General features: G+C 32.8%; 1 protein-coding gene and 1 pseudogene across 1 annotated transcript; one reads left to right on the top strand and one right to left on the bottom strand.

Moving 5' to 3' along the window:
• Window positions 1-21,776: 21,776 nt before the first annotated feature.
• On the top strand, window positions 21,777-24,816 carry LOC133177417 (uncharacterized; annotated as a pseudogene).
• A 2,121-nt stretch (window positions 24,817-26,937) lies between these two features.
• Window positions 26,938-27,489, bottom strand: LOC133177416 (bifunctional 3'-5' exonuclease/ATP-dependent helicase WRN-like). The gene has a single exon (XM_061312462.1). It carries the CDS (start codon window positions 27,487-27,489, stop codon window positions 26,938-26,940), a length of 552 nt encoding a protein of 183 aa, XP_061168446.1.
• Between the last annotated feature and the right edge of the window lie 223 nt (window positions 27,490-27,712).

Below are 27,712 nucleotides of genomic sequence, written 5' to 3'. Positions count from 1 at the left end.
CTGTCGCTGACTTTTTTGTAGGATTTCCTTTGAAGAATCTATTGCTAAAATTTGAATGAATTTCCATATAAAATAAGAATTGTTTAAGCTCCTAAAGAAATCTGAGTTTTCTACTTGTAAATACCGGAAGTGAAGTTTCCGGAAGTACAAAACCTTACATACGGGAGAGATTCCGATAAGCTGTCTAACGGTTTTATTATAAAATACATATAACCAAAGGTTTTCTTTAAATCCGAAACGTAAAAGTGTTAGGTATAATAATAATAATAATAATAATAAAACAAGACGAAAACAATAGGGCTTTTCGCCAAAAGTCGAAAAGCCCTAATAACTAGACCTTTTTTCCTTGTTCAACGAAAATTGAAGTGCTTTTCGACTCTACTCCCTTAGCCTTTTATTGTTTACCATTAATATAATTCAAACCTGAAAAAAAAAAAAAAAAAAAAAAAAAAAAAATCTTTCCTACTTCTTATTCAGAGGACCTTGACCTTTGACCTTTGACCTTTTGAACACAATAAACCCTTTAGTAAGCTAAGATTTCTGTAATGTATATTCTTTATATACATCAACATTCTTTACTTTCCTCCGCCCCCCCCCCTTTTTTTCCCCCTGCGCAATGGCAACGTAGATTTTTTATTTAAAATCCAAATCAGGCGTCGTACTAACCTAAAATTTCAGGATACTTTACAAAACACCCCATAAAAACTTTCTGGAAAGTTTAAAGGTCATTGTCTCATTTACCCAGAAGATATAATCTTTATCGGCAAGAACAAGAAATTCAGAAGTGCCTAAAATTTCTTTACTGATGATCGGAGAAACAAGTTAAACATTTTATCTAGAATTTCTTCAAATATCTTTGATGTCATTTGTTTCTTCTGTTATGATTAGTTATTTTCCTCTCAGATATTTATCTTCTATTTCAAACATCAAATTTATTTTAATTTTATTTAGAATTAATTCATCTTGTAAAATATGCTTTTTGTGATCATGAAACGAAATTCATGTGTTTTTTTTTTTTCCCTATACCTTCTAACTTTACATGATTTGACTTTAATTTATGAAAGTCCGTCTACCAAACACTTCAGGATCCACCCCCGTATTTTAGTTCTACGAATTTCAGGTGGCAGCGCATTTAGTTTCGTACTAAAGTCCCGGTCAAATATCTTAAAACACTGAGATCTCTCAAGTTTGATGTGATATTCGATGTAGCAAAATGAAAGGAACCATTATGGGATACATGGCGAGTCTAGCAGAGCGCTTGTTGAAAAAAGTATAGCTACGTAGCCAACAGGACCAAACCTTACTTTCGCTTTCTACGCTTGCCAACCGTGCAAAGAACGATAACTCTAATTACGCGATGAAATCAAGAGAACTGTAAAAGTACTGTTTTTTTCAGGCCTCTGAAACTCCTATAAAGGGTCAAAAAGTGACCCCACGGACCATAATTTTTAAAATGTATTCTTCGTGCTTAACTCAAATCCGAAAACTGTTTACAGATCTGTTGCGAAATAAAAAAGTTACAGGGAAAAGCTGTTTTGTTGTACTGGCCCCTAAAAATCCCTTATTTTGTGGAATTTTGTTTTCATCTCCTAATCACCTGAAGACAGTGTAAAAGTGAGTATTCCACTTAAATATGACAAGAATTGCTTGCTTCCTTTCTGAAATAATGGAACATGCGTGATTTCAATTTAACATAGAAACTCTCATAGACAATTTTTGGGGACTCATAAAACCGAAAGTTCTGCTTGGATGGACTTGAAACTTATAGTACAGGTTCTATTAATCACTTTTAACAATATGTAGTCTTCAAAATATTTTTCCTATATGGTTTTGAAATTTTAAAATTTCCATCCCCCCTTTTTCTTAACTTTGGAGTCTTACAACACAAAAATGTATCATAGGTACAACAAGGCTGTCGCTGACTTTTTTGTAGGATTTCCTTTGAAGAATCTATTGCTAAAATTTGAATGAATTTCCATATAAAATAAGAATTGTTTAAGCTCCTAAAGAAATCTGAGTTTTCTACTTGTAAATACCGGAAGTGAAGTTTCCGGAAGTACAAAACCTTACATACGGGAGAGATTCCGATAAGCTGTCTAACGGTTTTATTATAAAATACATATAACCAAAGGTTTTCTTTAAATCCGAAACGTAAAAGTGTTAGGTATAATAATAATAATAATAATAATAAAACAAGACGAAAACAATAGGGCTTTTCGCCAAAAGTCGAAAAGCCCTAATAACTAGACCTTTTTTCCTTGTTCAACGAAAATTGAAGTGCTTTTCGACTCTACTCCCTTAGCCTTTTATTGTTTACCATTAATATAATTCAAACCTGAAAAAAAAAAAAAAAAAAAAAAAAAAAAAATCTTTCCTACTTCTTATTCAGAGGACCTTGACCTTTGACCTTTGACCTTTTGAACACAATAAACCCTTTAGTAAGCTAAGATTTCTGTAATGTATATTCTTTATATACATCAACATTCTTTACTTTCCTCCGCCCCCCCCCCTTTTTTTCCCCCTGCGCAATGGCAACGTAGATTTTTTATTTAAAATCCAAATCAGGCGTCGTACTAACCTAAAATTTCAGGATACTTTACAAAACACCCCATAAAAACTTTCTGGAAAGTTTAAAGGTCATTGTCTCATTTACCCAGAAGATATAATCTTTATCGGCAAGAACAAGAAATTCAGAAGTGCCTAAAATTTCTTTACTGATGATCGGAGAAACAAGTTAAACATTTTATCTAGAATTTCTTCAAATATCTTTGATGTCATTTGTTTCTTCTGTTATGATTAGTTATTTTCCTCTCAGATATTTATCTTCTATTTCAAACATCAAATTTATTTTAATTTTATTTAGAATTAATTCATCTTGTAAAATATGCTTTTTGTGATCATGAAACGAAATTCATGTGTTTTTTTTTTTTCCCTATACCTTCTAACTTTACATGATTTGACTTTAATTTATGAAAGTCCGTCTACCAAACACTTCAGGATCCACCCCCGTATTTTAGTTCTACGAATTTCAGGTGGCAGCGCATTTAGTTTCGTACTAAAGTCCCGGTCAAATATCTTAAAACACTGAGATCTCTCAAGTTTGATGTGATATTCGATGTAGCAAAATGAAAGGAACCATTATGGGATACATGGCGAGTCTAGCAGAGCGCTTGTTGAAAAAAGTATAGCTACGTAGCCAACAGGACCAAACCTTACTTTCGCTTTCTACGCTTGCCAACCGTGCAAAGAACGATAACTCTAATTACGCGATGAAATCAAGAGAACTGTAAAAGTACTGTTTTTTTCAGGCCTCTGAAACTCCTATAAAGGGTCAAAAAGTGACCCCACGGACCATAATTTTTAAAATGTATTCTTCGTGCTTAACTCAAATCCGAAAACTGTTTACAGATCTGTTGCGAAATAAAAAAGTTACAGGGAAAAGCTGTTTTGTTGTACTGGCCCCTAAAAATCCCTTATTTTGTGGAATTTTGTTTTCATCTCCTAATCACCTGAAGACAGTGTAAAAGTGAGTATTCCACTTAAATATGACAAGAATTGCTTGCTTCCTTTCTGAAATAATGGAACATGCGTGATTTCAATTTAACATAGAAACTCTCATAGACAATTTTTGGGGACTCATAAAACCGAAAGTTCTGCTTGGATGGACTTGAAACTTATAGTACAGGTTCTATTAATCACTTTTAACAATATGTAGTCTTCAAAATATTTTTCCTATATGGTTTTGAAATTTTAAAATTTCCATCCCCCCTTTTTCTTAACTTTGGAGTCTTACAACACAAAAATGTATCATAGGTACAACAAGGCTGTCGCTGACTTTTTTGTAGGATTTCCTTTGAAGAATCTATTGCTAAAATTTGAATGAATTTCCATATAAAATAAGAATTGTTTAAGCTCCTAAAGAAATCTGAGTTTTCTACTTGTAAATACCGGAAGTGAAGTTTCCGGAAGTACAAAACCTTACATACGGGAGAGATTCCGATAAGCTGTCTAACGGTTTTATTATAAAATACATATAACCAAAGGTTTTCTTTAAATCCGAAACGTAAAAGTGTTAGGTATAATAATAATAATAATAATAATAAAACAAGACGAAAACAATAGGGCTTTTCGCCAAAAGTCGAAAAGCCCTAATAACTAGACCTTTTTTCCTTGTTCAACGAAAATTGAAGTGCTTTTCGACTCTACTCCCTTAGCCTTTTATTGTTTACCATTAATATAATTCAAACCTGAAAAAAAAAAAAAAAAAAAAAAAAAAAAAATCTTTCCTACTTCTTATTCAGAGGACCTTGACCTTTGACCTTTGACCTTTTGAACACAATAAACCCTTTAGTAAGCTAAGATTTCTGTAATGTATATTCTTTATATACATCAACATTCTTTACTTTCCTCCGCCCCCCCCCCTTTTTTTCCCCCTGCGCAATGGCAACGTAGATTTTTTATTTAAAATCCAAATCAGGCGTCGTACTAACCTAAAATTTCAGGATACTTTACAAAACACCCCATAAAAACTTTCTGGAAAGTTTAAAGGTCATTGTCTCATTTACCCAGAAGATATAATCTTTATCGGCAAGAACAAGAAATTCAGAAGTGCCTAAAATTTCTTTACTGATGATCGGAGAAACAAGTTAAACATTTTATCTAGAATTTCTTCAAATATCTTTGATGTCATTTGTTTCTTCTGTTATGATTAGTTATTTTCCTCTCAGATATTTATCTTCTATTTCAAACATCAAATTTATTTTAATTTTATTTAGAATTAATTCATCTTGTAAAATATGCTTTTTGTGATCATGAAACGAAATTCATGTGTTTTTTTTTTTTCCCTATACCTTCTAACTTTACATGATTTGACTTTAATTTATGAAAGTCCGTCTACCAAACACTTCAGGATCCACCCCCGTATTTTAGTTCTACGAATTTCAGGTGGCAGCGCATTTAGTTTCGTACTAAAGTCCCGGTCAAATATCTTAAAACACTGAGATCTCTCAAGTTTGATGTGATATTCGATGTAGCAAAATGAAAGGAACCATTATGGGATACATGGCGAGTCTAGCAGAGCGCTTGTTGAAAAAAGTATAGCTACGTAGCCAACAGGACCAAACCTTACTTTCGCTTTCTACGCTTGCCAACCGTGCAAAGAACGATAACTCTAATTACGCGATGAAATCAAGAGAACTGTAAAAGTACTGTTTTTTTCAGGCCTCTGAAACTCCTATAAAGGGTCAAAAAGTGACCCCACGGACCATAATTTTTAAAATGTATTCTTCGTGCTTAACTCAAATCCGAAAACTGTTTACAGATCTGTTGCGAAATAAAAAAGTTACAGGGAAAAGCTGTTTTGTTGTACTGGCCCCTAAAAATCCCTTATTTTGTGGAATTTTGTTTTCATCTCCTAATCACCTGAAGACAGTGTAAAAGTGAGTATTCCACTTAAATATGACAAGAATTGCTTGCTTCCTTTCTGAAATAATGGAACATGCGTGATTTCAATTTAACATAGAAACTCTCATAGACAATTTTTGGGGACTCATAAAACCGAAAGTTCTGCTTGGATGGACTTGAAACTTATAGTACAGGTTCTATTAATCACTTTTAACAATATGTAGTCTTCAAAATATTTTTCCTATATGGTTTTGAAATTTTAAAATTTCCATCCCCCCTTTTTCTTAACTTTGGAGTCTTACAACACAAAAATGTATCATAGGTACAACAAGGCTGTCGCTGACTTTTTTGTAGGATTTCCTTTGAAGAATCTATTGCTAAAATTTGAATGAATTTCCATATAAAATAAGAATTGTTTAAGCTCCTAAAGAAATCTGAGTTTTCTACTTGTAAATACCGGAAGTGAAGTTTCCGGAAGTACAAAACCTTACATACGGGAGAGATTCCGATAAGCTGTCTAACGGTTTTATTATAAAATACATATAACCAAAGGTTTTCTTTAAATCCGAAACGTAAAAGTGTTAGGTATAATAATAATAATAATAATAATAAAACAAGACGAAAACAATAGGGCTTTTCGCCAAAAGTCGAAAAGCCCTAATAACTAGACCTTTTTTCCTTGTTCAACGAAAATTGAAGTGCTTTTCGACTCTACTCCCTTAGCCTTTTATTGTTTACCATTAATATAATTCAAACCTGAAAAAAAAAAAAAAAAAAAAAAAAAAAAAATCTTTCCTACTTCTTATTCAGAGGACCTTGACCTTTGACCTTTGACCTTTTGAACACAATAAACCCTTTAGTAAGCTAAGATTTCTGTAATGTATATTCTTTATATACATCAACATTCTTTACTTTCCTCCGCCCCCCCCCCTTTTTTTCCCCCTGCGCAATGGCAACGTAGATTTTTTATTTAAAATCCAAATCAGGCGTCGTACTAACCTAAAATTTCAGGATACTTTACAAAACACCCCATAAAAACTTTCTGGAAAGTTTAAAGGTCATTGTCTCATTTACCCAGAAGATATAATCTTTATCGGCAAGAACAAGAAATTCAGAAGTGCCTAAAATTTCTTTACTGATGATCGGAGAAACAAGTTAAACATTTTATCTAGAATTTCTTCAAATATCTTTGATGTCATTTGTTTCTTCTGTTATGATTAGTTATTTTCCTCTCAGATATTTATCTTCTATTTCAAACATCAAATTTATTTTAATTTTATTTAGAATTAATTCATCTTGTAAAATATGCTTTTTGTGATCATGAAACGAAATTCATGTGTTTTTTTTTTTTCCCTATACCTTCTAACTTTACATGATTTGACTTTAATTTATGAAAGTCCGTCTACCAAACACTTCAGGATCCACCCCCGTATTTTAGTTCTACGAATTTCAGGTGGCAGCGCATTTAGTTTCGTACTAAAGTCCCGGTCAAATATCTTAAAACACTGAGATCTCTCAAGTTTGATGTGATATTCGATGTAGCAAAATGAAAGGAACCATTATGGGATACATGGCGAGTCTAGCAGAGCGCTTGTTGAAAAAAGTATAGCTACGTAGCCAACAGGACCAAACCTTACTTTCGCTTTCTACGCTTGCCAACCGTGCAAAGAACGATAACTCTAATTACGCGATGAAATCAAGAGAACTGTAAAAGTACTGTTTTTTTCAGGCCTCTGAAACTCCTATAAAGGGTCAAAAAGTGACCCCACGGACCATAATTTTTAAAATGTATTCTTCGTGCTTAACTCAAATCCGAAAACTGTTTACAGATCTGTTGCGAAATAAAAAAGTTACAGGGAAAAGCTGTTTTGTTGTACTGGCCCCTAAAAATCCCTTATTTTGTGGAATTTTGTTTTCATCTCCTAATCACCTGAAGACAGTGTAAAAGTGAGTATTCCACTTAAATATGACAAGAATTGCTTGCTTCCTTTCTGAAATAATGGAACATGCGTGATTTCAATTTAACATAGAAACTCTCATAGACAATTTTTGGGGACTCATAAAACCGAAAGTTCTGCTTGGATGGACTTGAAACTTATAGTACAGGTTCTATTAATCACTTTTAACAATATGTAGTCTTCAAAATATTTTTCCTATATGGTTTTGAAATTTTAAAATTTCCATCCCCCCTTTTTCTTAACTTTGGAGTCTTACAACACAAAAATGTATCATAGGTACAACAAGGCTGTCGCTGACTTTTTTGTAGGATTTCCTTTGAAGAATCTATTGCTAAAATTTGAATGAATTTCCATATAAAATAAGAATTGTTTAAGCTCCTAAAGAAATCTGAGTTTTCTACTTGTAAATACCGGAAGTGAAGTTTCCGGAAGTACAAAACCTTACATACGGGAGAGATTCCGATAAGCTGTCTAACGGTTTTATTATAAAATACATATAACCAAAGGTTTTCTTTAAATCCGAAACGTAAAAGTGTTAGGTATAATAATAATAATAATAATAATAAAACAAGACGAAAACAATAGGGCTTTTCGCCAAAAGTCGAAAAGCCCTAATAACTAGACCTTTTTTCCTTGTTCAACGAAAATTGAAGTGCTTTTCGACTCTACTCCCTTAGCCTTTTATTGTTTACCATTAATATAATTCAAACCTGAAAAAAAAAAAAAAAAAAAAAAAAAAAAAATCTTTCCTACTTCTTATTCAGAGGACCTTGACCTTTGACCTTTGACCTTTTGAACACAATAAACCCTTTAGTAAGCTAAGATTTCTGTAATGTATATTCTTTATATACATCAACATTCTTTACTTTCCTCCGCCCCCCCCCCTTTTTTTCCCCCTGCGCAATGGCAACGTAGATTTTTTATTTAAAATCCAAATCAGGCGTCGTACTAACCTAAAATTTCAGGATACTTTACAAAACACCCCATAAAAACTTTCTGGAAAGTTTAAAGGTCATTGTCTCATTTACCCAGAAGATATAATCTTTATCGGCAAGAACAAGAAATTCAGAAGTGCCTAAAATTTCTTTACTGATGATCGGAGAAACAAGTTAAACATTTTATCTAGAATTTCTTCAAATATCTTTGATGTCATTTGTTTCTTCTGTTATGATTAGTTATTTTCCTCTCAGATATTTATCTTCTATTTCAAACATCAAATTTATTTTAATTTTATTTAGAATTAATTCATCTTGTAAAATATGCTTTTTGTGATCATGAAACGAAATTCATGTGTTTTTTTTTTTTCCCTATACCTTCTAACTTTACATGATTTGACTTTAATTTATGAAAGTCCGTCTACCAAACACTTCAGGATCCACCCCCGTATTTTAGTTCTACGAATTTCAGGTGGCAGCGCATTTAGTTTCGTACTAAAGTCCCGGTCAAATATCTTAAAACACTGAGATCTCTCAAGTTTGATGTGATATTCGATGTAGCAAAATGAAAGGAACCATTATGGGATACATGGCGAGTCTAGCAGAGCGCTTGTTGAAAAAAGTATAGCTACGTAGCCAACAGGACCAAACCTTACTTTCGCTTTCTACGCTTGCCAACCGTGCAAAGAACGATAACTCTAATTACGCGATGAAATCAAGAGAACTGTAAAAGTACTGTTTTTTTCAGGCCTCTGAAACTCCTATAAAGGGTCAAAAAGTGACCCCACGGACCATAATTTTTAAAATGTATTCTTCGTGCTTAACTCAAATCCGAAAACTGTTTACAGATCTGTTGCGAAATAAAAAAGTTACAGGGAAAAGCTGTTTTGTTGTACTGGCCCCTAAAAATCCCTTATTTTGTGGAATTTTGTTTTCATCTCCTAATCACCTGAAGACAGTGTAAAAGTGAGTATTCCACTTAAATATGACAAGAATTGCTTGCTTCCTTTCTGAAATAATGGAACATGCGTGATTTCAATTTAACATAGAAACTCTCATAGACAATTTTTGGGGACTCATAAAACCGAAAGTTCTGCTTGGATGGACTTGAAACTTATAGTACAGGTTCTATTAATCACTTTTAACAATATGTAGTCTTCAAAATATTTTTCCTATATGGTTTTGAAATTTTAAAATTTCCATCCCCCCTTTTTCTTAACTTTGGAGTCTTACAACACAAAAATGTATCATAGGTACAACAAGGCTGTCGCTGACTTTTTTGTAGGATTTCCTTTGAAGAATCTATTGCTAAAATTTGAATGAATTTCCATATAAAATAAGAATTGTTTAAGCTCCTAAAGAAATCTGAGTTTTCTACTTGTAAATACCGGAAGTGAAGTTTCCGGAAGTACAAAACCTTACATACGGGAGAGATTCCGATAAGCTGTCTAACGGTTTTATTATAAAATACATATAACCAAAGGTTTTCTTTAAATCCGAAACGTAAAAGTGTTAGGTATAATAATAATAATAATAATAATAAAACAAGACGAAAACAATAGGGCTTTTCGCCAAAAGTCGAAAAGCCCTAATAACTAGACCTTTTTTCCTTGTTCAACGAAAATTGAAGTGCTTTTCGACTCTACTCCCTTAGCCTTTTATTGTTTACCATTAATATAATTCAAACCTGAAAAAAAAAAAAAAAAAAAAAAAAAAAAAATCTTTCCTACTTCTTATTCAGAGGACCTTGACCTTTGACCTTTGACCTTTTGAACACAATAAACCCTTTAGTAAGCTAAGATTTCTGTAATGTATATTCTTTATATACATCAACATTCTTTACTTTCCTCCGCCCCCCCCCCTTTTTTTCCCCCTGCGCAATGGCAACGTAGATTTTTTATTTAAAATCCAAATCAGGCGTCGTACTAACCTAAAATTTCAGGATACTTTACAAAACACCCCATAAAAACTTTCTGGAAAGTTTAAAGGTCATTGTCTCATTTACCCAGAAGATATAATCTTTATCGGCAAGAACAAGAAATTCAGAAGTGCCTAAAATTTCTTTACTGATGATCGGAGAAACAAGTTAAACATTTTATCTAGAATTTCTTCAAATATCTTTGATGTCATTTGTTTCTTCTGTTATGATTAGTTATTTTCCTCTCAGATATTTATCTTCTATTTCAAACATCAAATTTATTTTAATTTTATTTAGAATTAATTCATCTTGTAAAATATGCTTTTTGTGATCATGAAACGAAATTCATGTGTTTTTTTTTTTTCCCTATACCTTCTAACTTTACATGATTTGACTTTAATTTATGAAAGTCCGTCTACCAAACACTTCAGGATCCACCCCCGTATTTTAGTTCTACGAATTTCAGGTGGCAGCGCATTTAGTTTCGTACTAAAGTCCCGGTCAAATATCTTAAAACACTGAGATCTCTCAAGTTTGATGTGATATTCGATGTAGCAAAATGAAAGGAACCATTATGGGATACATGGCGAGTCTAGCAGAGCGCTTGTTGAAAAAAGTATAGCTACGTAGCCAACAGGACCAAACCTTACTTTCGCTTTCTACGCTTGCCAACCGTGCAAAGAACGATAACTCTAATTACGCGATGAAATCAAGAGAACTGTAAAAGTACTGTTTTTTTCAGGCCTCTGAAACTCCTATAAAGGGTCAAAAAGTGACCCCACGGACCATAATTTTTAAAATGTATTCTTCGTGCTTAACTCAAATCCGAAAACTGTTTACAGATCTGTTGCGAAATAAAAAAGTTACAGGGAAAAGCTGTTTTGTTGTACTGGCCCCTAAAAATCCCTTATTTTGTGGAATTTTGTTTTCATCTCCTAATCACCTGAAGACAGTGTAAAAGTGAGTATTCCACTTAAATATGACAAGAATTGCTTGCTTCCTTTCTGAAATAATGGAACATGCGTGATTTCAATTTAACATAGAAACTCTCATAGACAATTTTTGGGGACTCATAAAACCGAAAGTTCTGCTTGGATGGACTTGAAACTTATAGTACAGGTTCTATTAATCACTTTTAACAATATGTGTAGTCTTCAAAATATTTTTCCTATATGGTTTTGAAATTTTAAAATTTCCATCCCCCCTTTTTCTTAACTTTGGAGTCTTACAACACAAAAATGTATCATAGGTACAACAAGGCTGTCGCTGACTTTTTTGTAGGATTTCCTTTGAAGAATCTATTGCTAAAATTTGAATGAATTTCCATATAAAATAAGAATTGTTTAAGCTCCTAAAGAAATCTGAGTTTTCTACTTGTAAATACCGGAAGTGAAGTTTCCGGAAGTACAAAACCTTACATACGGGAGAGATTCCGATAAGCTGTCTAACGGTTTTATTATAAAATACATATAACCAAAGGTTTTCTTTAAATCCGAAACGTAAAAGTGTTAGGTATAATAATAATAATAATAATAACTAGACTTTTTTTGTCGTTCAACAAAAACGGAGGGCTTTTCGGCGCTTAAAATCACAAGGACCTTAAAGAGCGATAACTCTAACAAAATGAAAAACATAAAAAAAATAATCAAACCGGATCAAGTCTTCAGAAGCTTATAAAAATGGAAACCTAAAGAGTATGTAATTCTCACTAGAGCTCTGTAAAGGGGGGTAACTCTTACAATGTTAATTTGAAAATTACTAAAAGTTACTATATTTCAGGTCTCTAAAACACCTATAATGGGTCTAAAAGTGACCCCACGGACAAAAAGTTTTAAACTCTACCCTTTATTCTGAACTCGGAATCGAAAACTGTTCAAAAATTCATTTAGAAATAAAAAAGTTACATGGGAAGATCAGTTTTCAATATTAGCCCCTTGAAATCCCTTATTTTTAAGAATTTCATTTTCAGACCCTTATTGGGTTGAAACATTATCAGAGTCAGTATATCACTCAATTTTCACAAGAATATCTTGTTTAGTTTAGGAAATATCGTGACATGTGCATTTTTCCATTTAACATGGAAACTCTCATAGACAAATTCAGAGATTCATAAAACCGGAAGTACTTGTCATATGCATACCAAACTTGAAGCCTAAAGAGTATGTAATCACGCAAACAGATGTGCAAAGTGAGATAACTCTTACTTCATGATATTTGAAATAAATACAAAATTTCATTATTTCAGTCCTCTGTAACTCCTATAAGGGGTCAAAAAGTGACCCCACGGACCATAATTTTTACGTTGTACTCTTAATGCTGAAGCCAAAACCAAAAACGGTTCAAAAATTGGTTAAGAAATAAACAAGTAACAGGGAAAAGTCTGTTTTCAGGTTTGGCCCCTTGAAATCCCTTAGGTTCCTGAATTTCAATTTCAAAACCTAATCAGGTCGGAACAATGTCACAGTCATTCTATATTCTGAATTTCACAAGAATATCTTGTTTACTTTTGGAGAAAACGTGAAATGCGTGATTTCAAATTTAACATAGAAACTCCCATAGACAATTTTCAAAGACTAATAAAACCGGAAGTACTTTTTGTATGTGCACCAAAATTGAAACCTGTACAGTAAATAAGCGTTCTAACAACCATGCAAAGAGAGATAACTCTTACTTTATATTTATTTTAACAAATACAAATTACGTTTTTTCAGTCCTCAGAAACTCCTATAAGGGGTCAAAAAGTGACCCCACGGACCATAATTTTTACGTTGTACTCTTAATGCTGAAGCCAAAACCGAAGACGGTTTAAAAATTTGATAAGAAATAAAAAAGTAACAGGGAAAAGTCTGTTTTCAGGTTTGGCCCCTTGGAATCCCGTATGTTCCCGAATTTCAATTTCAAAACTTAATCAGGTCGGAACAATGTCACAGTCATTCTATATTCTGAATTTCACAAGAATATCTTGTTTACTTTTGGAGAAAACGTGAAATGCGTGATTTCAAATTCAACATAGAAACTCCCATAGACAATTTTCAAAGACTAATAAAACCGGAAGTACTTTTTGTATGTGCACCAAAATTGAAACCTGTACAGTAAATAAGCGTTCTAACAACCATGCAAAGAGAGATAACTCTTACTTTATATTTATTTTAACAAATACAAATTACGTTTTTTCAGTCCTCAGAAACTCCTATAAGGGGTCAAAAAGTGACCCCACGGACCATAATTTTTACGTTGTACTCTTAATGCTGAAGCCAAAACCGAAGACCGTTTCAAAATTTGATAAGAAATAAAAAAGTAACAGGGAAAAAATCTGTTTTCAGGTTTGGCCCCTTGGAATCCCGTATGTTCCCGAATTTCAATTTCAAAACTTAATCAGGTCGGAACAATGTCACAGTCATTCTATATTCTGAATTTCACAAGGATATCTTGTTTACTTTTAGAGAAAACGTGAAATGCGTGATTTCAAATTTAACATAGAAACTCCCATAGACAATTTTCAAAGACTCATAAAACCGGAAGTACTTTTTGTATGTGCACCAAAATTGAAACCTGTACAGTACATAAGCGTACCAACAACCATGCAAAGAGAGATAACTCTTACTTTATATTTATTTTAACAAATACAAATTACGCTTTTTCAGTCCTCAGAAACTCCTATAAGGGGTCAAAAAGTGACCCACGGACCATAATTTTTACGTTGTACTCTTAATGCTAAAGCCAAAACCAAAATTGGTTTATAAATTGGTTAAGAAGTAAAAAAGTTACAGGGAAAAGTCTGTTTTCAGGTTTCGCCGCTTGAAATCCCTTATTTTCCCGAATTTCAAATTTAAAACTTAATCAGGTCGGAACAATGTCACAGTCATTCTATATTCTGAATTTCACAAGAATATCTTGTTTACTTTTAGAGAAAACGTGAAATGCGTGATTTCAATTTTAACATAGAAACTCCCATAGACAATTTCAAAGACTCATGAAACCGGAAGTACTGATCTGATTGACACGAAACTTACAGTGTAACTTGTATTTATCATTCTTAACAATCTGCAATGCTCAGTATATCTTTTCGACCATTATTTATCACTTTTGAAATTTTCATCCCCCCTTCTTCAATGTTTGGAGTCTTATAGCTCGAAAAGTATCTGTGGTCAAAAATCACTGTCGCTAACTTTTTTGTAGGAAATAGTATCGAGAATCTATCCCTTAAATATTAAAGAAATTATCTGTAAATTAACAAAGATATTGGCTCCTATTAAAAAGAAAGGTTTTGACTTCCAAAGACCGGAAGTGACGTAACCGGAAGTCCAAAACCTTACATTCCAGAGACATTTAGATGGTCTATTAGTTGGTTATAAAATGATAAATATATCTCTTAAAGATTTCTTTAAATCCTTGATATAAAAAGTGTCAGAATAATAATAATAATAATAATAAAACAAGACGAAAACAATAGGGCTTTTCGCCTGAAAGCGAAAAGCCCTAATAAAACAAGACGAAAACAATAGGGCTTTTCGCCAAAAGTCGAAAAGCCCTAATAACTAGACCTTTTTTCCTTGTTCAACGAAAATTGAAGTGCTTTTCGACTCTACTCCCTTAGCCTTTTATTGTTTACCATTAATATAATTCAAACCTGAAAAAAAAAAAAAAAAAAAAAAAAAAAAATCTTTCCTACTTCTTATTCAGAGGACCTTGACCTTTGACCTTTGACCTTTTGAACACAATAAACCCTTTAGTAAGCTAAGATTTCTGTAATGTATATTCTTTATATACATCAACATTCTTTACTTTCCTCCGCCCCCCCCCCCCCTTTTTTTCCCCCTGCGCAATGGCAACGTAGATTTTTTATTTAAAATCCAAATCAGGCGTCGTACTAACCTAAAATTTCAGGATACTTTACAAAACACCCCATAAAAACTTTCTGGAAAGTTTAAAGGTCATTGTCTCATTTACCCAGAAGATATAATCTTTATCGGCAAGAACAAGAAATTCAGAAGTGCCTAAAATTTCTTTACTGATGATCGGAGAAACAAGTTAAACATTTTATCTAGAATTTCTTCAAATATCTTTGATGTCATTTGTTTCTTCTGTTATGATTAGTTATTTTCCTCTCAGATATTTATCTTCTATTTCAAACATCAAATTTATTTTAATTTTATTTAGAATTAATTCATCTTGTAAAATATGCTTTTTGTGATCATGAAACGAAATTCATGTGTTTTTTTTTTTTCCCTATACCTTCTAACTTTACATGATTTGACTTTAATTTATGAAAGTCCGTCTACCAAACACTTCAGGATCCACCCCCGTATTTTAGTTCTACGAATTTCAGGTGGCAGCGCATTTAGTTTCGTACTAAAGTCCCGGTCAAATATCTTAAAACACTGAGATCTCTCAAGTTTGATGTGATATTCGATGTAGCAAAATGAAAGGAACCATTATGGGATACATGGCGAGTCTAGCAGAGCGCTTGTTGAAAAAAGTATAGCTACGTAGCCAACAGGACCAAACCTTACTTTCGCTTTCTACGCTTGCCAACCGTGCAAAGAACGATAACTCTAATTACGCGATGAAATCAAGAGAACTGTAAAAGTACTGTTTTTTTCAGGCCTCTGAAACTCCTATAAAGGGTCAAAAAGTGACCCCACGGACCATAATTTTTAAAATGTATTCTTCGTGCTTAACTCAAATCCGAAAACTGTTTACAGATCTGTTGCGAAATAAAAAAGTTACAGGGAAAAGCTGTTTTGTTGTACTGGCCCCTAAAAATCCCTTATTTTGTGGAATTTTGTTTTCATCTCCTAATCACCTGAAGACAGTGTAAAAGTGAGTATTCCACTTAAATATGACAAGAATTGCTTGCTTCCTTTCTGAAATAATGGAACATGCGTGATTTCAATTTAACATAGAAACTCTCATAGACAATTTTTGGGGACTCATAAAACCGAAAGTTCTGCTTGGATGGACTTGAAACTTATAGTACAGGTTCTATTAATCACTTTTAACAATATGTAGTCTTCAAAATATTTTTCCTATATGGTTTTGAAATTTTAAAATTTCCATCCCCCCTTTTTCTTAACTTTGGAGTCTTACAACACAAAAATGTATCATAGGTACAACAACGCTGTCGCTGACTTTTTTGTAGGATTTCCTTTGAAGAATCTATTGCTAAAATTTGAATGAATTTCCATATAAAATAAGAATTGTTTAAGCTCCTAAAGAAATCTGAGTTTTCTACTTGTAAATACCGGAAGTGAAGTTTCCGGAAGTACAAAACCTTACATACGGGAGAGATTCCGATAAGCTGTCTAACGGTTTTATTATAAAATACATATAACCAAAGGTTTTCTTTAAATCCGAAACGTAAAAGTGTTAGGTATAATAATAATAATAATAATAATAAAACAAGACGAAAACAATAGGGCTTTTCGCCAAAAGTCGAAAAGCCCTAATAAAAAAGACGAAAACAATAGGGCTTTTCGCCTGAAAGCGAAAAGCCCTAATAAAACAAGACGAAAACAATAGGGCTTTTCGCCAAAAGTCGAAAAGCCCTAACTAGACCTTTTTTTGTCGTTCAACAAAAACGGAGGGCTTTTCGACGCTTTAAATCTCAAGGACCTTAAAGAGCAATAACTCTAAGAAAATGAGAAACATAAAAAAAATAATCAGACTGGATCAAGTCTTCAGAAGCTTATTAAAATGGAAGCCTAAAGAGTATGTAATTCTCAATAGAGCTCTGCTAAGGGGGATAACTCTAACATTGTTATTTTTGAAATTACAAAAAGTTACCATATTTCAGGTCTCTAAAACACCTATAAGGGGTCGAGAAATGATCCCACGGACCATAATTTTCAAATTGTACCCTTTATACTGAACTCAGAATAGAAAACTGTTCAAAAATTCATTTAGAAATAAAAAAAAAGTTACATTGGAAAATCTGTTTTCAATGTAAGCCCCTTGAAATCCCTTATTTTTCAGAATATTATATTCAGACCCCATAGGGGTTGAAACATTTTAAAAGTCATAATATCACTCAATTTTCATAAGAATATCTTATTTTGTTTAGAAGATATCGTGACATGTGCAATTTTCCATTTAACATGGGAACTCCCATAGACAAATTCAGAGATTCATAAAACCGGAAGTACTTGTCATATGCATACAGAACTTGAAACCTAAAGAGTATGTAAGCCCGCCAACAGATGTGCATAGGGAGATAACTCTTACTTCATCACATTTGAAATAAATAAAAATTTCTATATTTCATTCTCCTGAAACTCCTATAAGGGGTCAAAAAGTGACCCCACGGACCATAATTTTTAGATTGTACTCTTTAAGCTAAACCCAGAATAGAAAACTGTTCAAAAATTCATTAAGAATTAAAAAAGTTATTGGCAAAGGTCAGTTTTCAACTTTGGGCACTACAAACCCCTTATTTTCCAGAAATTCATTTTCAAACCCTAATGGGGTTGAAACTATTTGACAGTCATTATATCACTATATTTTCACAAGAATATCTTGATTACTTTAAGAGATATCGTGAAATGTGCAATTTCTCATTTAACATGGGAACTCCCATAGATAAATTTAGAGATTCATAAAACCGGAAGTACTTGTCATATGCGTACCAAACTTGAAACCTAAAGAGTATATAAGCCTGTTAACTGATGTTTAAAGGGAGATAACTCTTACTCCATTATTTTTGAAATAAATAAAAATTACGTTATTTCAGTCTTCTGTAACTCCTATAAGGGGTCAAAAAGTGACCCTACGGACCATAATTTTTACGTTGTACTCTTAATGCTGAATACAAAACAGAAAACGGTTTTGAAATTGGAAGGAAAATAAAAAAGTTATAAGAAAAGGGTTATTTTCTGCAATGACCCCTATCAGTCCCTTATTTTTAAGAATTACACTTCTATAACCTTATCCGATCATTGTAACAGTATTGTGATAGTCCACTTAAAATCCCATAAAAATCCTTAGCTTCCCTTTTGAGAAAAAGTTGCACGTATGATTTCAAATTTAACATAGGAATTCCCATAGATAGTTTTCAGACACTCCTAAAACCGGAAGTACTGGTCAGATTGACTTGAAACTTAAAATATATCTTAATGTTATCATTCTAAACGACATGTTATCTTAAAGTTTATTTTTATTCATCGATTTAAGATTTTATGACATTCATCCCCCCTTCTCTCATTTCTGGAGTCATATATCTCAAAAAGTATAAAAGATAGAAAAATGCTGTCGCTAAGTTTTTCGTAGGAAATGAATAGAAGAATTCATATTTAAAATTTGAATAAGTTTGATTGTAAGATAAGAGAGTTTCATGTTCTTTTCCAAAAATCAGTTTTTGGCGTATTTAAACCGGAAGTAAGGTAACCGGAAGTACAAAACCTAACATACGCGAGACATTTATATTTGCTAACGAAGGGTTATAAAAAAAGATCAATAACTTTAAAGGTTTTCCTTAAATCAGAAACGAAAAAGTGTTCAGAATAATAATAATAATAAAACAAGACGAAAACAATAGGGCTTTTCGCCAAAAGTCGAAAAGCCCTAATAAAAAAGACGAAAACAATAGGGCTTTTCGCCTGAAAGCGAAAAGCCCTAATAAACATAAGCATTTCAAGAGGTCTTTCCACAGAAAGGTGGAAAGACCTAATAATAAGAAGAAGAAGAAGAAGAATAATAAACAGAAGAAAATCAATAGGTCTTTCCACAGAAAGGTGGAAAGACCTAATAAACAGAAGCATTTCAAGAGGTCTTTCCACAGAAAGGTGGAAAGACCTAATTAATGAAACACATCTGCTACAGCTACCTTCTCCCAGAAGAAAGGTTATTATGAAACGGATGCTACGAAGTCCAGTGGTAACGCAGTCAGCAAAGAAAGGCAAGACATTTAATATAGAAGCTGTTAAGTATATACCTGTCCATATAGCACCTTTTAAAGAAATAACTAATACAGGTGATATTGATAAGCCAAAGACTGTACGGAGATCACTAGAATTTCAGGATGTGAAAGTGAATCCTCAAGCCAATCAAGGTGAAATTGAGGTAAGTAATTAAATTACTTGTTTGTTATTCGTTCAATTCAGAAGATGTTTTTTGGAAACAGTTTACCATGTTAATATTACAATTTTACGTCAACCCACTTCAACACCCAATACCTATCATATCCACGATATTTTGGGGGGGGGGGGGGATCAAGATATATAATTGAAATAAATTAATTTTCATGTTCTAAAATAAATATTTACAAAAACACAAATGTGTTAACTACTTTCTACAAATTTCTGCATCTGGTAGTATATTAAGATTCATTCATGTTACAGTTATACCCATACTTTCCAATAGGTGATATTATTTTGAAATAATAATTGAAACAAGAGGCCCATGGGCCACAATGCTCACCTGAATCATTTTGGCGCTGTTGTTCTTCATCAGATTTGTCCCCTATATACGAGTGTATTCCTATGTAAAATTTTGATTCACCTTTTTGTGGCCACATCCTATATACAGGGGCCAAAGTATGTATAAAATTGAATCTACACTACCAGAGTATACTTCAGTATAAATAAGAATAACCATGGCTTTGCTGTTCTTCAGAGAAGGTTTTTAAAATCTTTTCCTATAAATAATTAATATGAAAAACTATGATCTACTATTGTCATCCCACCCTATCCCTGGGGGTTCAAGATTTCAACAAACTTGAATCTACACTACGTAAGAGTCGCCGGCGTGGCGCAGTGGTCAGAGCGTTCCCTCTAGAGTCATGGAGTAAGGAGTTGTTCCTTACTTCGCGGGTTCAAATCCCACTGGGACGTGGAGACCGGTCCTTCGGATGAAACCGAATAAACCGAGTTCCCGTGTTGCATTAGATATTGGCACCAAAAAGATCCCTCACTGCTCAATGGCCCTGAGTGCGGAGTATAGGTCAAAATTTGCAGCTCTCCACCGGCAAGTGGTGGCGTCCCCATATGAGTGAAAAATTCTCGAGGGATGTTATACAATAAACAAAACAAAACAAACAAACACTACGTAAGTGTGCTTCCACATTTAAAAAATGATTCATCATGGTTTCATTTTTCCTGAGAAGTGAAGTTTTAAAGACTTTTTCTCATAAAGTTCTGTTTAAACTTTGATTGGCTATTGTAGCCTCACCTTGTTCCTAGGAGGGGAGGGGGGTCATGATTTGAACAAACCTGAATCTACACTACCTAAAGTTGTTTCCATATTAATTTGACTAATCATGGCTTTGCTGTCCTTGAGATGATCTAATAAAAAAAATTTTCATATTATATTGAACTTTGATTCCCTGTTGTGGCCCCACCCTACCGCTGGGGACCAAAGTGTGAATAAATTTACAATTTACACTACCTCAGGGATCTTTCACCTATGTTTCATCTTTTCTGAGCCAGTGGTTCTTGAGAAAAAGATTTTTCCTACAATGTATATATTTCAATTTAAAACTTTGATTCCATAATGTGGCCCCACCCTATCCCGGGGGCATGATTTGAACAATTTAGAATCTACCCTACCTCAGGAAGATTCCATATAAGTTTCAGCTTTTCTGGCCCAGTGGTTCTTGAGAAAAAGATTTTTAATGACCCCACCCTATCTTTGTCTTTTCTTAATTATTTCCCCTTGGAGGGGACTTGGTCCTTCATTTTGAGAATTTAAATTCCCTAGGTCTTTACTCAAGGATGCTTTGTACCTACTTTGGTTAAAATTTGCCCAGTGGTTCTTGAGAAGAAGTTGAAAATGTGAAAAGTTTACGGACGAACAGGGTGACGGACGACAGACAGTGGATGATCAGAAAAGCTCACTTCAGCTTTCAGCTCAGGTGAGCTATTAAAAACCTGTAACTCAATCCAGATATCATTATAACTGTAATACAGCACTATTATTTGCAGCCTGATTTGTTTTTGTTTTGTTTTGTTTGTTTTTTTTAATTAATGAATACTAACAAATCTTCAGTTTTGTTTGTTTTTTTTTTTATATTGCTTATTTTTTTCTTCCAGAGTTAGATTGTTGCAGTTGTTATTTCAGATATAAACACCATCCAGCATAGATGAAACTAAGGTATTTTTATCATCAAATTCCATGTCAAGATTAAAAATAATACCAAAAATTATGTTAGTTACATTTACATTTTGAATGATGAAAGTCAAGAAGCGAGAAAAAGTTGAATGTATTCCAGAAATATCTTAATATTGCTATTCCTGTATAACCATGAATAAGTGATAATCACTTGTTAATTTATTTTGTTTTTATATATGTTATTGTTTTTACTTCTTCAATATTTATTGATAAATGAATATGTATGTTTAGATTATATATGATATCCATTTGTAAGTAAATTCTTTTTTCATTCTACAGATAACCATTGCATACCCAAGTGGAAGAAGAACAGAGCTTGTAAGAAATGAAACAGAACAGAAAATATGTAGAGCTATTTTTAATGGTAGGTCCTCAGGAAATGCCAAAAATGCTATAATTGCTGTAGTATCCACAGCTTACAGGAAGGAGGTTGTTACAGCAGTGTCACACATCATTAGTTGTGAATCAAAAGAAATCTGTAAAAGAAATTCAGAAAGCATTCTCCAGCAAAAAGACCACAACAGTATATTAGAATTTTCTTGGGATAAGTTTTACAGGGAGCTTCACATCAAAGCACCAAACACCCTGAGAGTTATTCAGTCAGCAGTTAGTGATGTTCCAGTTGCCATTGGTGAGAAGAAATTCATAAACTTAATGCTTACAGTAGCTTCAGCATTTCACGGACGTAATCAAGAGATGTCATCGGTGCATTACCAGCTCGGTTTCATTTTGGCTCATGGAGGATGTACACAGAGGGTAAATTTTTTCATTCAAAGGAAGTGTTCAATGAACATACCCTATCTTTGTCTGTTTATGTTGTGTATGTTTTTAAAGACAATGCAGATAAAGAGATTTACAATGCTTGAAATGAAGTGATTAATATGTGTTGCTTAGATTATGTTATTAATTTTAATAAATTGTGTTTACATATTTGTAATAACTCAAGGCTTTTTTTAGGATATTGACAGATTAGCCAAGTGCGGAATGACTGTGACAAGTAAATCCATGCACAGCAAGTTAGAAACCTGGATATCAAATTTAGATGTAGAGGTCATAGCACTGAAGAAGTCTTGGGAGGAGGGCCAAGAAAATACAACAAAATACCAGTTAATTGGTGATAATTGGGATAAAAAAAATACTGCCATCCTACAGGTAAATTTTGTGTCTTATTTATTGGATATGTATTGGGTTTTGTTCAAATCAAAACTGGAAAAAATATAGAACATTATTATACAAAGTTTGTGTTGATAAACAGTATAGGTACATGCATCACTTTAGTAGAAATTTCAGTCTAGTTAAAATTATATCTATGTGCTCCCTATTTTTAAATATCTTAAAAATCAAAAATCAGGAAGCAAATAGTAGATATAATTTCAATTAGTTTGGTTTGTTATTTATAATAATGTAAGTTTACAAATCATAGTGACCATACACATCTTGTTCTATTTTGAAGGACCTCCCAGAACCAGACACAATCCATACATTTGTTTAATGTATTGATTGCTGTAGATAGAGTGCAAATACCTGTGGTAACTCCAGAAAGAGACCTAGAATATGCAGACATCTCTTTTGAAAAATTCGTGCCATCACTTGAAGAACAAGAAAAGTTGAAGGAAGAATTGGTTTTTATTACTGCAACATCTGTGATCAGGAACATTCCCCACCTTTCAGAACTTTTGGACAAAATATATCCCAAACATCTGCCACACAAGTATAGTGATCAAGCAGGAATTAAAACAGTACAAGTAAGTATTCCAGGTTAAAATGCAAAGATTAAATACTAGATATGAATTTATAGTGGATTTAAATTTATTGTCAAATTAAAACAATGCAAATGATTTAATTTTTCACAAAGTATTCTTGTTTATGATAGGAATATGGTGTTGATATGATTTGTGGGTATGCTGATATTATGGTTATAAACTTATCATATAAATTAACATGCTTTCAAATTTCAGTATCCGTTAGGACTGTATGACTGTAATGAAACCAAAACAGCGGATGTCATCAAGCTCTTAAAAGAATTACAGCAGAAGTATGTTCCTCACAGAGATGGAGAGATTTGTGAGCCTGTTCTTTTTGGTGGTGAGTATAAGTGGTCAATTATTATACCCTCATACAACTTAATGGAAAGGGATAGAACATTGCTAACTGTATGCAAGTTGGTTTGTTTGTGTGTTTGTATGTTTGAAATAAAATCTTAGCACTTAGAATCATTAGACATAATTCTGAGGCATTGTATTAATAAATCAAACTATATTCATTTCAGAAAGAATTATTTCTTGAGAAAATCAATACTATTGAGTATCATTTGGGTACATATCAAATTTTATGTACAAGTTAACATGATTAACAAATGTGTTTAATTTGATACACAACATATTTGAAAACCTATTCTGTTGCAAGGAATGCTCCACTTGTGGTGTGCTGATTGAGATTTGTATGAGATACTGTAAAAGTAATGTGTTAATTATGTTTGTTAAAACAGGTGACCGGCTTACTGATGAGCGCATTCAGTGTGCACAGGAAGCCATGCTTAATGGTAACACGTCTGATGATAGATTAGAAGGTTTCATATCCAAAATCGAGGATTTCCACAGATTAATGAATTTTTTAGAAGTAAGTACCTTATCTATGTATAATTTTATTTAGATAATGGTTTGCTACCCTTCATGAAACCTTTCATCAATCTTAAAATTTAAGATTAGATAAACATTTCCTAATCATATGTTGAATTCTTAAATTAGTTAGATTAAAAAATATAACTTCAGAAAATTCAATTTTATTTTAGGCAATAGCAAAACTTACATACAATACCGGATCTGCAGGAGACAGAGGAACAGTTTATTACTTCAGAAATTTATTGAACCACAGAAGTGTTAAAGGGGATGTGAAAAATGCCTACCGTTCATACAAATATTTATATTACACCATCTTAGATGCCATTTGCTGTTATTTATTTCTGAAAGAAATGGATCTTGAGGATCTTTCCCTAGTGCGGTCAAGTCAGTGGCGTTTTCAGACCCATTTTCATGATTTTTCTGTTAAGTCTAAGTTGTAATTACTGGAAATTTGGATTATCTCCCTTTACAAAATTAGTTTATTTCTCATATTTATATTTTGTGTCAGCTAAAATTATATGCCATTGTTAATAATACTTTTGAGAATTTCAAGCAAATTATTAAACGTCACAAAGGTGGCAACACACGACAGACTGTTTTACAGACTTTTTATTCATTGAAGGAGGATAAGATATGGTGCTCTAGTGATGAGAGGATTATGGAAAGAAATAAGCAATTTAATGGGCAATTGGGCTATCAAAATACTTATTGCATTAATATAAATAAATTTAAGTTTACTTAAAATTTTTTATTGTAATCAATAAGTGTCCTCCTTGAATGTTCAAGTCTGATATATTGTATCGTGATGTATTATAATGGTTATTTTGTTTCATGTCTTAGGAGAGGCAGAGATTGACCAATCAAAAGCAAACATTTAACATTTCGGCCACGCGGTGCGTCACTCTGCCTCTTCTCCCACCTACAGCCTTGGAGGACGGACGTTTTTTCAAGTTTGTTATTTACCTCCTTCCACCCCGCCTCCGCCAAAATTTTGGTTGTAATTTTATATTTTAAGCGTTTTCAGACCCATTTTCATGATTTTTCTGTTAAGTCTAAGTTGTAATTACTGGAAATTTGGATTATCTCCCTTTACAAAATTAGTTTATTTCTCATATTTATATTTTGTGTCAGCTAAAATTATATGCCATTGTTAATAATACTTTTGAGAATTTCAAGCAAATTATTAAACGTCACAAAGGTGGCAACACACGACAGACTGTTTTACAGACTTTTTATTCATTGAAGGAGGATAAGATATGGTGCTCTAGTGATGAGAGGATTATGGAAAGAAATAAGCAATTAAATGGGCAATTGGGCTATCAAAATACTTATTGCATTAATATAAAAATATTTATATTACACCATCTTAGATGCCATTTGCTGTTATTTATTTCTGAAAGAAATGGATCTTGAGAATTTATCAGATTCCATTCCGCTGCCTCAACAATTTTACCAGTATACTGATGCAGACAAAATCTCGTGGATAAATGACATACATGTATGTGAAAGGATCATTGAAAAATACTTTTTTGAGGGTTCTCCTGATATTATGTCCATGTTAAGAGATTGTGTGACCGACAAAAATCATCCGGACAATTATTGGGTGTCAAATTTCAATGAAGGTAGAGTGAAATGTCATCATTGTGAAAAAACTTATGCATATGTTGGCAGTCTGAAAGCACACGAAGAAAAAATGCATAGTGTTACTGTGTCAAAGAAACAAAAGAAAGAAAAAAAGAAAAGTAAAGATGAACTAAATGGATACATGTTGCTACTTTTTAAACTTTCACTGTTACACAAGAATTTGGATGATGCTGTTGACATGGCAGATGGTGTAAGGAGCATTAAATCAGCTAAATATGAGCTTCCTATTTATAACTATACTAACAAAACGAAGTATGCTATAGGTTCTATCCATTTGGTTGCTATGACGGAGGGGTTGCTTAGCGAGGAACTAAAACAACGCCTGACAGCAAACAGATTTATTAATCTACAGGGAGGAAAAAACAACAACTTGGCCTTAGACGAATATGTTGAACTTTTGAATAGAGACAGCAAATTTGCCTGCTCTGGCTTCCAAACCAAGGAGAGTATTTTAGCACACTCCAAGGAATTCCCCCATATTATTAACTCAACCAAACATTTTGATGTGATTTGTGATATATCTGGTAGGAAGGGTTTTCATACTGTACCTTCTTATTTGGAAGATGTTCAAAAGGTTTTTAAAGAACTTGCAGAAATAAATGCATTCTCCGTTGTTGATGGTCGAAAGTTGAAATGTGAAGGCATAAAAAATGACCCCAAAATTTATGATGAATGTTTTAACGGACTGTCTACTTTAATTGTAAGACATAAACCAGTAGTTGCTTATCACAGACAGAAATAAACATATTTGAAACACATGCTTTTTTCGTTACATGCATTTCTAGTAAGGTCACCAAAAAATTATTTGTTTGCCCTCCCCCAACAGACTGACTCGGATGATTTTCTTTACAGTGTGAGCATGCAAGTTTTATTTTAAAAAACAGATATCTATAATTTTTTGTACAACTTTGAAGAGTAAAAATAATTTCTCTACCAACAGACCTAAAGTTTACCAATATGCAGTGTTGGGAGAGGACAAACAACAAATTTCCTAAAGTTCACCTAGTGACAAAGAACTTTTTAATGAAAGAATAATCACAGGAATTCTTTTAACATGTTTAAGTGGTCAACTGTTAAAATAAGCTGATAAGGAAAAGATAAATGAATGGTGTGTTTCTTCATGGACATCAAAATAATATTGCCATTTTTCATAAAATAATTTAAAATGTTTATTGAAAGACATTAATTTATGAATAATTTTTTTTTCTCAATAAAATTAGGAAAAATAAAAATATGGAACACACTATTTATTTATCTTGGCCTAATTGGTCAGTGATTATGTTACGTGCTGGTTGTAACTAATGAAAGGGTCACAAAGAATAAAACAAATTTAAAACATTTATTATTCAGTATAATTACGGAAAAGAATGGTCAAAAAATTCATCTTCAACATAATCATATGAAACTGTGTCATCTGAACTGTCACTTGCAAGGTTAACATTTTCATCATCATTAAAGTTTATAGTCAGTAGTTTCTCAATATTAAATAATGATGACTGATCTGGATTGACTTTGGCACATATGTCACAACACAGAGATGATCCTGTATTTTTACCCAGATCATCGAGTTCTTGTTGATTTAGAAATGGTTGAAGTAATGCAAAACGTCTACATTTATCACTCTTGATTATATTTTTCACATCACTTTCAACTTTGCACAGATTAAATGAATTGTATAACAATAATGCAGTTGATGTTTGTCCATCTCTACCCACTCTTCCAATTTCCTGAATTAACTCGACAACAGTTTTTGGTGGTCCATACAAAATAACATTGTAAAATTTTGCACAATCAACACCCATTCCAAGGGAACTTGTTGCAATAACTAGACGTACATCACTATCAGGATTCTGAATAGCTTTAAGAATGATTTCTTTCTTTTCTGAAGGAGTTTCTGAATGGTACATTTCCACACATTTACAGTCTTGAATTTCAGTTATTATGTAACTATACAAACTTGAAGCAGTTTTAATAGAATTGCAGTAAAGTAGTGTTCTTGGTAATTTGTTTTCACTAAGAGCATCTATAAGCCATGACATAGCAATCTCAAGAGTATTAGGGATTTTTACAACAACAAGCTTAATATTTTGTTTATCTGGTGAAGAAAATATTTGAACTGCATCCTCGGCT

Source organism: Saccostrea echinata, unplaced genomic scaffold (assembly GCF_033153115.1).
Source record: "Saccostrea echinata isolate AGI-Se365-2 ecotype Australia unplaced genomic scaffold, CSIRO_AGI_Sech_v1 ptg000133l, whole genome shotgun sequence".
Lineage (NCBI taxonomy): Eukaryota > Metazoa > Mollusca > Bivalvia > Ostreida > Ostreidae > Saccostrea > Saccostrea echinata.
Note: the sequence above shows the minus strand (reverse complement) of the source record. Positions and strands in the feature narration are given on the sequence as shown.

Bases quoted from the DNA above. Each gene is read 5' to 3' on its own strand.
- LOC133177416 (XM_061312462.1), bottom strand. From the start codon at position 27,489: ATGTACCATTCAGAAACTCCTTCAGAAAAGAAAGAAATCATTCTTAAA.